Source organism: Acomys russatus, chromosome 19, assembly GCF_903995435.1.
Source record: "Acomys russatus chromosome 19, mAcoRus1.1, whole genome shotgun sequence".
Taxonomy (NCBI): domain Eukaryota; kingdom Metazoa; phylum Chordata; class Mammalia; order Rodentia; family Muridae; genus Acomys; species Acomys russatus.
The window spans coordinates 16297620-16309002 of record NC_067155.1 but is presented as its reverse complement, the minus strand read 5'-3'; the positions used below and the strand labels follow the sequence as shown (position 1 = coordinate 16309002).

The following is an 11383-nucleotide window of genomic DNA, read 5'->3' as shown; positions in this document are numbered from 1 at the left end:
AGCCACCTGGCAGCTAAGAATTGGGAGTTCCCGAAGCGGAACAGCAAGTTACACGCTCTACTTCTGTGTGTTCCCGTCTTTGATAATTTCCAGTTATGGTGGCTCGCACCTGTAATCCCAGCACTTGGGAGAATGAGGCAGGAGATCAGCCTTCTTTTGTTTGTTTGTTTGGTTGGTTTTGGTTTTTTCAAGACAGGGTTTCTCTGTGTAACCTGGCTGTCCTAGAACTAACTCTGTAGACCAGGCTGGCCTCGAACTCACAGAGAGCCACCTGCCTCTGCCTCCCAAGTACTGGGATTAAAGGTGTGCGCCACCACTGCCCAGCTTTTGGTGGGGGGAGGGATGGAACAGGGTTCAGCCTTGAGTTTGAAGCCAGCCTGGACTACACAGTGAGTTCGGTCATAAAATGAGACGCTGTAGAGTGAGGTCCTGCCTCAAAAATAAAACATTTTCCATAATAAAATTGTATATATCTTTTAAATTTTTTAGGGCTCAATCCTGGGTCTGATGAATGCTAATTATACTTGCTCCCACTAAGCCATACCTCCAAGACGCAGGGAGACAGGCCTATAACCAGGAGCCTGAGGCAGGAGGATGGGAAGCCTGGGTCCTGAGGAGATTACTAGTAGAATCCTTGCCTAGCATACCCGAAGCCCGGGTTCAATCCCCAGCAGCCCTGTATACACTGCTTGTGATGGAGCAGGCCTGCAGCCTGTAGTCCTAGCACTCCAATGTATTTTATCAAAAGAAAACGAAAGAAAAAAAAAAAAAAAAAAAAAAAAACGGGCGTGGTGGCACACACCTTTAATCCCGGCAGAGGCAGGTGGATCTCTGTGAGTTCGAGGCCAGCCTGGTCTACAAAGCGAGTCCAGGACAGCCAAGGCTACACAGAGAAACTCTGTCTCACAAAAAGAAAAACCAAAAGAAAAAAAAAATGTGCCCTTTGGCCCATATGATGCCTTCCAAACATTTGACTTCTCCAGAAAGTCTTACACACTGCGCCCTATTTTCTTACCCATCACCCACCACAACCGGATCTTTATTCTGCATGTGTCCCAGTGTGACCAGAAGCTGGGTGTGTTAAATGAACAGAAATGAAATCTGATCTTAGTATTACCAGACAGAAACCAACCACAAGGCCTGGCTCCCTCACAGGCTGTTTCTTGTCCCTTCCAGTCAGAGATGGCTTCTGGCACTTGTTGGCTTGTAGCCACTGCACTCTGGTCTCTGCTTCCACCCTCATAGCACCTATGTGTGTGTCTGATCTCCTGCAGTCTCTCTTAGTTTTGTTTTGTTTACCGTATGTGTGCCTGATGCCCAAGAGACCAGAAGAGGGCGTCAGGTCCCCCGGAACTGGAGTTACAGATGGTTGTGAGCTGCTGTGTGGGTGCTGGGATCGAGCCTGAGACCTCTGGACGCGCAAGCCAGTGCTCTTAACCACTGAGCCCTCTCTCTTCAGCCCGTCTTCAGTGTGTCTTATTACGTTTAGGACAGTTAACCTAGAGTAATCTCTTATTTTCTTGTTTTTCGAGACAGGGTCTCTCTGTGTAGCCCTGGCTGTCCTGGACTCACATTGCAGACCAGACTGGCCTAGAACTCACAGGGATCCACCTGCCTCTGCCTCCCGAGCGCTGGGATTAAAGGCGTGCGCCACCACGCCCGGCTGTCTTTGTTTTTCTGCATAGCCAGGGAAGCACCTACCACATTACATGGTCCTGTTGATTAATTAGGCTCTTGGCTGTGCACAGCATCACCGTGGAACTTCTTGCTCCCCAGGATCTGTCTAGGACCTAGAACATTGCCCAGAACACAGTGGGTGCTCAGTAATGTGAGCTGTGAGTGTGCCGGCATCCAGCCGCCTCCTGCCTGAGCCCCTTCCCCTGATGCCCGGCCAGCCCTTAACTAAAGACTCCTCTTGACTCGCAGACTCTGTGGGGCCCAGATGTGTGCACTGGGGGGAGATGAGCCAGACCTCCTTTCCATCTGGATCCCAGGACAAGGAGGCAGCCGAGAGCACGCCGGGTGTCCCCAACAGTGACACTACGCCAGGCGTCCCCAACGGTGACACCTCGCAGGCTGAGAGCCCAGCCGTGAATGCCATGTTGCATGCCATCGCTGCCAGTGCCCTGCCAGTGTGCAGCCAACAGCAGGGTGAGCCTGACCTGACCCAGCGGGAGAAGGTGGCCATCCTGGGCCAGCTGTATCATGAGAAGCCACTGGTGTTCCTGGAGCGCTTCCGCACAGGCCTGCGGGAAGAGCACCTGGCCTGCTTCAGCCACCTGCGCGGAGACCACCGTGCTGACTTCTACTGCGCGGAGGTGGCCCGGCAGGGCACTGCCCGACCCCGAACCCTGCGCACCCGCCTGCGGAACCGGCGATACGCTGCCCTGCGTGAGCTTATCCAAGGTGTGGGGGGATGGTGGGTGAGAGGACAGAGAGGAGGAGGAGGAGCAAGATAGACATGGCCCAAGTGCAGGAACTGAGGGAAAACCCTGGAGCTAAGTTTTGAGACAAGAGACACAGAGTGACAGCGAAGCAAGGGAGAGAAAGGTCAGCGGACAGGAAGCAGGAGAAGGAAGCAGGCACAGCATGAGACGGGGTCAGAGTTCAACAGGTGACAGAGTGGCACTTGACGCACTAAATAGTGCCAGGCTGTGCTTGAACCCGAATTCCCCTGCCTCAGCCTTTCCAGCACTGGCAGAAGTGGCATTTCAGATGGTTCTGGACGACACCACGACACACAGCTTTGTGGTGCTCGTTTGCCACTGAGGAGCGGGCATTCCCATCTTCCTTCGTGCACAGGAAGCGCTGTGGGAACCAGGGTGGGGGTATATGTATGGCCAGGGGGACACAAGGCTGCCTTGAAAAAAAAAACCACACACACAGGGAAGGCTGGGTGTGGTGGCGCGCGCCTTTAATCCCAGCATTTCGGGAGGTAGAGGCCAGCCTGGTCTACAAAGAGTTCCAGGGCAGCCAGGGCTGTTACACAGAGAAACCCTGTCTCCAAAAAGAAAAAAAAGAAAAGAAAGAAAAAAGTAAAGAAACGAGCACAGGTGAAAAGCCTGGAGGAAGAAGAGCCTGGTGTGGTGCTTTACACTGTAACATTCAGGAGGCGGAGGCAGAATCATCTCTGAGTCTGAGGCCAGTCTGGTCTACATAGTGGCGCGGCCCAGGCTGTATACTCCACGCCCCCTCAGGGACTTGTAGGCGCCTTTGTCGTGTCACGTACCTGAATCGCATACAAACGTATATATCTTACGAGCAGGTCACACGCATGCATGCCTGGACACGCGTGCTCACACACACCCCACCTTGCCTTTTCCGTACAGGGGGCGAGTACTTCAGCGACGAGCAGATGCGGATCCGAGCCCCACTGCTGTACGAGCAGTGCATAGGACAGTACCTCACACAGGAAGAGCTCAATGCCCGGACACCAGCCCCCCAGGTCCCCCAAGTCCCCAGGCCCGGCTCCCCCAGCACACCTGCCTATCCTCTCTCCGACCTGCTCTTTCAGTCCTACCAGGAACGGGAGCTGCAGCAGCAGCTGCTCCGGCAGCAAGAGGAGGAGGCCTGCTTTGAGGAGGACAGTGATGAGGAAGGTGAGGACCCCAGCAGGGCACCCTGCCCCAGGCCTGCTCCCCTGTGTTGTGTCACCCAGCAGGGCCCCAACCTGTGAGAACAGACCTGCTGTCTGGCCTCGCCCTGCTGTCTGCCATCTCTTTCAGTCTGCAGAGCACGGCATCGCCATTGCTCCAATGTGTGTCCCAGGAGGGCAGGGGCTGGACACAGAGGACGGTAGCCTGGCAGACTCCTGCAGTCCACACTCCTGCCTGTCTCCACAGACCAGAGCTCAGACAAAGACTCGGAGGCCTGGGTGCCTGACTCGGAAGAGAGGCTGATCCTGCGGGAGGAGTTTACCAGCCACATGCATCAGCAATTCCTGGATGGCAAAGATGGAGGCTTTGACTACAGGTGCCTCCCATTCCCAGCCCAGCACCCATGGCCCTGAGCCACAAGCAGGGCCCCACCTATCTATCCCCAGAGTGCCCTGGAATAGTTCCCCACTGCAGGTCCTGGTCAGTCACTCTGGAGGGTTCAGATCAGTGGAGGGGATTGGCTGTGGTCTTGGCCTAGCCTTGCCCGTCTCTGAGCCTTTAGCCTCTTTGCCTATAAGCAAAAGGGCAAACCGAGGTTTGGTTGTTGTTGTTGTTTTGTTTTGAGAAAGGCCTCTGTGTAATAGCCCCAGCTGTCCTGGAACTCTCTTTGTAGACCAGGCTGGCCTCAAACTCAGATCTGTGGGCCTCTGCATCCTGAGTGCTGGGATTAAAGGCGTGCTGCCACGCCCGCTGGGACAAACCGTGTTGATAAAGCACTGAAATGAAGCTCGGGGGTGCACACCTTCGTCCCAACACTTGGGAGGCGGAGGCAGTTGGATCTCCGAGTTCCAGCCCGGAAGACATGATGAGACCCTGTCTCAGAGAAAAGAAAGGATGAAAGATAAATGACAGATTGCTGTCACTCGAGCTGTCTCTCCCTGTGATTCCACCTGTGGCCTGGCAGCTCCGGACCCAGCCTGTGACCTGTGTCCACAAATAGCTTCAGTGGGACAGGGATCCTGAATACCATGCCACAGGGTCGGGTCCATGTGGGATCCTGCATCCACTAAAGCTGGGGCCACCCAGGCTGTGCGGTGGGCCAGCCCTGCTGCTACACTACGTAGCCCCAAGGACATTAGAAGTCCCGGGAGCCCAAACCTGTGCCTTCCTTCAGGAGGGCAGCCGAGACGCAAATGTGTGCCACAATCAATGTGTGCTTTTGTACATCCACTATGTTCAGACCGTAGGGTTAAAGCAAAGGACAGGTGTAGGTAGCCAAGGATTCCTTGCCTGAAGGAGACCCTCTCCTCTGTGGGGAGACAACATCCACTGGTGGTAGAGCTGAAGACAGTGCAGGGGACGGGGGCAGTGTATGGTCAGGGCCTCGGTGGGGTGGCATCTGAGCAGTCTGCAGAGAGCAAGGGCAAGGGGGGGTGCATGCTCCTGAGGCACAGAGGAGCCCAGTGCTGGGGCCTCAGTGACTCAGGTCCACAGTAGTGCAACTGGGGCTGGGGTGGCCATGGGGACGATCAGTGGCTCATTGCCCTTAGAGGCAAAACCTGAGAAGCCAGCAGGCTTTTTAGTTACCACACCTTCAGTCTGTCAGAAATGCCAGCCTTTCTTTTTTTTTTTTTTTTTTTTTTTTTGGTTTTCCGAGACAGGGTCTCTCTGTGTAGCCTTGGCTGTCCTAGACTCACTTTGTAGACCAGGCTGGCCTCGAACTCACAGCGATCTGAAGCCAGCCCTTTTTTATGTAGACTGGTTGGGAAAGCACCTCTTGGATCCAAAAGGCCCAAGTGCACCAAGGGGATCAGCTTCCCAGACCTGGTCCTCCCGTGAGCACTGACAGCTTTCCTCCCTGCAGCACGGTGGATAACAACCCTGACTTTGACAACCTGGACATCGTGGCACGGGACGAGGAGGAGCGCTACTTTGATGAAGAGGAGCCTGAGGACGTGCCCAGCCCAGAACCAGATGGGGACTGACGCCTCCTCCCCTTCCAGCCAGTGACACGCCCTGCCTGCCCCCCAATAGGCAGTGATCATAGGCTGGCTCAGTGACTCAAGGGCTATCAGGGAAAGCCCTCTGGGCTTGGCCCACCTCAGACAACGACCCCACTTCTGTTTATGGGTTCCCATCGTCTCCCTGAGCCTACCTGTCACCCCCCACTTTTTTTTTCTTTCTTTTTTTCTTTTGTTTTGTTTTGTTTTGTTTCCAGACAAGGTTTCTCTGTGTAGCCTTGGCTGTCCTGGACTCGATATGTAGACCAGGCTGGCCTTGAACCCACAGAGATCCACCTGCCTCTGCCTCCCGAGCGCTGGGATTAAAGGCGTGCGCCACCGTGCCCGGCCCTTTCTTTTCTCTCTGAGATAGGATCTTGCTGTATAGTGCTAGCTAGCCTGTTATTTGCTTTGTAGCCGAGTCCTTCTGCCTCAGCCTGCCATGTGCTGTGCTTGTAGGCGAATCACCATGTCTGGCCTGCCTGTCTTGTTCTTACCCCTTCCCCCCATCACTGCTCCCTCCTTTTACTTCCTAGATCTCTTAACTTCTGTACATCCACCCTTACTCCTTTCTCTAGTGCTGTGGGTGCTGTGCCCTCAGCAGGGCCCTGACAGTTACCTGGTGTCACATAGACACTGGCATGTAGCTCAGGGTGTCACATGGACGCTGGCATGTAGCTCAGAGTGTCACACGGATGCTGGCATGTAGCTCAGGCTGCACCTGGTCCCTAGCACAGCTCCGGGCTTCTTCACCTCTCTGTGCCCATGTCCTACTCTGGGCACCTCTTCACGTCCCCTGGGGTCCCCCCTCACTCTCCTGGCCGCCTCCTCATTCATTCCCCTTTCTCTCTGGCCCTTGCCATCTGTTCCTGCCTCGGCCTTTAGGACTCTGGTTCTCTGTGTCTCCTCCCCCAGGCCTGGTAGCCAAGGGCAGTAGAAGCTTTCCCTGTGGGTGGGGGTCAGGGGAACCCAGGTGGCACAAGCCTCCGCTGCTCTTTTTAGACGCTGGCTGGAAAATGGTGGCAGAGGCAGAGCTAAGTACCACAGGGCCAGCCTGACTGTAAGAAGGGGACTCCCCTGCCAGCCCCCCTTCCCAGCCACAATTTTCCTTTTCTTCACTTCCTCCACCTCCCTCTCTTGTTTACACTCCCCAAATACACGCAGGCTGTTATCATGGGTCTTGAGTCATCACACACACAGACACACAGCCTGCCCCAGTGTGTGTCCCCCCCCCCCCCCAGCCGGCCACAGGGCCCGCCCTACAGAGCCCCCTGCTGCCCTGGGCTAATGAGAGCCAGATGGCTGCTTGTGACTCAGCCCTGGCCTGTGGGAACCCAGCTGGCCTACCTTCCCATGCCCCACACCCAGCCCCTGTGGCCCCAGCAGACAGAAGGGACCTGGCACTGGGAGGAGAGGGGCTAGCATGTCAGCCTGGGGATCCACGCTACTCGGAGAGAGAATAGTGGCGGTCTGCTCTGGCCGCACTTGAAAGGACCTTCAGAACTGCTGCTTTGAGCCAAGGTCCTGACCTCCCGGTCAACTACACTCACCCAGAGAGCTACTGGGGGCACAAGGTTGTCCACATGAAGACACTTAAAAGTACTGAAAGATCCTCAGCAGCTCAGCCTGGGCCAGACCCTGGGTGACACCTCCTGACAACCCTGGAACCACACTGTCAACTGCCACTTGTCACAAACGATGGATGGAAAGGGCCCAGAAGTAACCATGTGCATCTTGAGACCACCTGGCCTCCCAGGCAGAGCCAAGACTGGAACACAGCCTGCACAGCACGTGGGCCACCCGATCTGGACAGTGGTGGAGATAGGGAGACAGATTTCCTTGTGTTTGGGAGACTTGAAGGTCCAAGTATTGTGGCACGTGATATGGTGGCAGGTGATAAATGCTGTCACAGCCTCTACCCTTGTCCCTGCCAGAGGACAGCAGTGAATCCTGGACTCTTGGTCCCACCCCCCCCCCCCAGGAGTGCTCTTTTGGGGCCTTGTGTAGGCTTAAGTGTTTTCACAGTCCCATCATTAAATGTATTTAAGATAGAAATTGTCATCCATAAATCTGTTATGTAACTTTTTAAGAGAGCTGAGCCGCACAGCCATTGAGTCAGGAACTGGGGTTAGTCAGATGGTTCAGTCTGCAAATGAGAGACAGAGGTGGGGCCCGGCCACAGGGACAGGGATTAGATGAGGAGACAGGAAGAAAAGGTGGAGACAGAGGAGGGGGCAGAGACAGCAAAGGCACACCCTGCCTGAGCAGCCCCCATGGTCGCTGGCGCCTCCGATCTGGGTCCTGAGGATGGGGTGGGCGGAAAGGCTGAGTCAGAGAGGGAGAGCCCCTCTGTGGGCATCCGGCCCCCACCTCCATGTCTCCTGTCTGTCCTGCCCTGGCCAGGTCAATGTTGGCACCTACCCCCACCTCTCTGACTCTGCCCCCAGCCTCAGCTCCTTTCTGGGGAGGGAAGTTCCTGCCTGCCCACACTGTCCTCATTTTGTTCCTCTCCCATCTGTAACACCCCCCCTCCCCCTGCTCCCCCTTCTCCCTACCCCCGACCCTCACCTCATGATTCCCATCCTCCTCTCCTTTTTCTCCTGGGCTTCAGTCCCCAACCACTTGTCTATCCCTTGTCACTGCTGTCAGTAGCCTGCCCCCCACCCCACCCCTCCCAGCCTTCACCCTCATTTTTTCCTGTCCCTCTCTGCCGCCTCCTGGTCCATCTCCTTCCCTGTCTGTCTCCCAGACCCTGGGAGATCCAGGTCAGAGCTCCACTGGTGGCCTCTAGGAACCTAAAACGAGGGGTCACCACCTCTCCCCCACCCACGAGAGGGCAGCGACGGATGCTGCTGGCCCGTCGGAGCAGAAGGAAACGTCTGTGCTGTAGCCTGGTCACCCCCACCCCACCCCCGGACCTGCTGGGCTGCTGCCGCCCCCCAGGACTGGGGCCCGAGTAAACAGCAGCGGGTAGCCCGGGGATATTTATACCGAGGCTGGGCGTTAGGCCAGTGCCCACCACAGCCCCTGCCCTGCCCTGCCCGCTGCCACAGCCAGCTCTGAGCCAGCGTGGCACCCGCCAGCAAAGGGACACCGCAGACGGGCTCCACTCAGCACAAAGGCCAAGCAGCACTGGTCATACAACAGCCAATGGCTTCACAAGATACAAAGTTTGAAAACACCAGCACAGTGCAGGGTCCCCCAACCACCCAATCCTAATGCTGACACCCCCAAACACCCTCAAGAGTGACCCATACAACTAACACACTAAAGCCACCAGCCCCACAGGTGGGTGCACCAGCACTGGCTCCACCTGCTATACATAAAAATTAAAGATTAAGGCAGACGATAGAATTGCAAGGTAGCAAACAGACACTATGAGCATGGGGGGGGGGGGGGAGAAGGAAAGGGGGAAGGGGTACCTGAGAGAGAGAGAGAAGAGAGGAGAAGAGATAAAGAGGGAGAGCAGAGAGAGAGGGAGAGCCAGGTGGAGGGTCTGTCTTTTACATAGCCCTGAGCAGGGCCACGCCCCCATGGCAGGTAAGCGATGACATCACAGGTAGGCAGCCGGAAGCAGAATCCTAACATTACCTGCTTACAGATGCCCACCCTCACTGTAACCAATCTCAAAGGACACGCACACCTCAAGGCCCAGGACAGCCTCTCACACAAGAGCCACACAACAGATACAAACTGTGAACTACGTTTTAGATTATAAACAAAAGGCAGCAATCACAGAATGCAGCCCACTGGGATGGGGTTGTGGCTTGGTTGGTACAGTGGGCTTCCTTTTCTTTTTCTTCTTCTTCTTTTTTTCTTTTCTATTTATTTATTTATTTATTTATTTATTTATTTATTTATTTTTGAGACAGGGTCTCTCTGTGTAGCCTTGGCTGTCCTGGACTCACTTTGTAGACCAGGCTGGCCTCGAACTCACAGCGATCCTCCTGCCTCTGCCTCCCAAGTGCTGGGATTAAAGGTGTGCATCACCACCGCCCGGCTAGTAGTAAATGCCTTTAATCCCAATTAAAGGTAAGGTTCGTTTGTAGAAGGAAGCAGCCATGTTTGAAAATGCTGTCTAATTGAGTGGCAGAAAAGGTGACGAATCAGAGAAGATTTGACAGAATATGATACGCCCAACTCTCATGAGAAGAGAGAGAAAAGGGGAGCTACTTAAGGGCAATGCAGAGGGAGAGAGAAGAGAGAGGGAGGAGAGGGGGGAGGGAGGGAGAGAAAGGGAGAGAGAGGGAAGGGGGCAGTCAGACACAGGGAGGGACGGCGGGGGGGTTGATTCACCGGGACAGTAATAGAGAGACAGGTTGCAGAGAGAGAACTCAGATGAAGACTGAATGAGGAGCCAGAAGATTAGAGCAGATCACTGAGTTAGTTTTGAGGCCAAGTAGAGCAATTAAGGGGCCAACAGAGAAGCCAGATTGAATACGCCAGCTGGGAGAGGAGTTTGAGCCAGAACAGCTGAGCTGAACCAGCCAGCCCAGAGCTCAGAAAGAACAAGAAAGGGTGAGCTTAGTCAGCAGTAAGTCTCAGAGGCTGAGAACACTCTAGGCCTAGGTTAGATTACACTGAGGCTAAAGCCTAGAAGCTTCCAGGACTAGGCCTAGGCCAACAGGAGGAGGTAAGCTTCCGAGATGACAACAATTGAGCCAGGAAAATGAGTTACTTCTACACCGGCCTGTGCTACATGTGACTCTGGGAGGCAAGGACGTGACTAAAGCATAAAAGCTTCTTCCCTAGCATACTTGAGGCCCTTGTTCCAACTTTAGCGCTCTTCAGGCAGAGAGATGGCTCCGCAGTTGACAGCACTTGGGGCTCTTCCGGAAGACCAGAGTTCAGTTCTCAGCAAGCTCCCTATCACCTGTCACTGTGGCCCCAGGGGACTCTGCCGCCTCTGACCTCCACTGGAACCAGCACTCACACTCTCTCATATAATTAAAAGTATTGGCCAAATGTGGTGGCGCAGGCTTTTAATCCCAGCACTCGGGAGGCAGAAGTAGGTGGATCTCTATGAGTTCGAGGCCAGCCTGGTCTACAAAGCCAGACTAGGACAGCCAAGACTACACCGGAGGGGGGGGGGGGATATATATTAAGCTAAATGTTTAAAACACATATAATTTTAACTCACAAACCACACACCCACAAGACACACAAACACTGGTGACATGTACATCAAAGACAGCTCATGTAAGAAACGAAACCACACAACACCTTTCCAAAAAAAAACCCTTCTCACAGACCCACAAACATAAAAAGCAAAAATAAAAATAACACCTCAGTTTCAAGTAGAACCGACACTGTAACTGCAAAAATTGACACCCACAGAGAACTGTGAAGACACTAAAGGGGAAGGAAAAAAAAAAAAGATAGCATCAGACTCAAAACTGGTCCCAGATACACACAACCCATTGGTAGACTCTCTCTCTTACCAGCAAACAGCGCCAACAGGGAACCCACAGAAAGAACCCCAGCTTGCCCAGCCAAAAGTGTGAAGCACTCAGCAGAAATGTGGTTCTCACTAGCCACAAACAGGGAGCTGAAAACACACCCCACATTGACAATACCATGCAGGCTAACTGCCCTCGGGCACCAGAGAAATGGGGTGGAATGGATGGAGGGGGAGCACCCCTGAACACCTATAAAACTCACACTATAAACAAAACACATTGGTACTACGTATGGGGGGGTGGGGAGGATTAGGCTTCAAGGGGAAATCTTGTTACTGTCTCCCGTCCCCTCCCCCACGCACCCAGCTACCAGGTCCAGGATGGGGCA

The 11383-nt window shown here is 54.4% G+C and overlaps 1 protein-coding gene across 1 annotated transcript; it reads left to right on the top strand.

Annotated features, from left to right (window-relative positions):
- Positions 1 to 1925: 1925 nt before the first annotated feature.
- Positions 1926 to 5728, top strand: Ccdc97 (coiled-coil domain containing 97). The gene is made up of 4 exons (XM_051162641.1): positions 1926 to 2406; positions 3330 to 3599; positions 3843 to 3972; positions 5461 to 5728. Exons 1-4 carry the CDS (start codon positions 1962 to 1964, stop codon positions 5579 to 5581), a joined length of 966 nt encoding a protein of 321 aa, XP_051018598.1. The 5' UTR covers positions 1926 to 1961; the 3' UTR covers positions 5582 to 5728.
- Positions 5729 to 11383: the final 5655 nt, after the last annotated feature.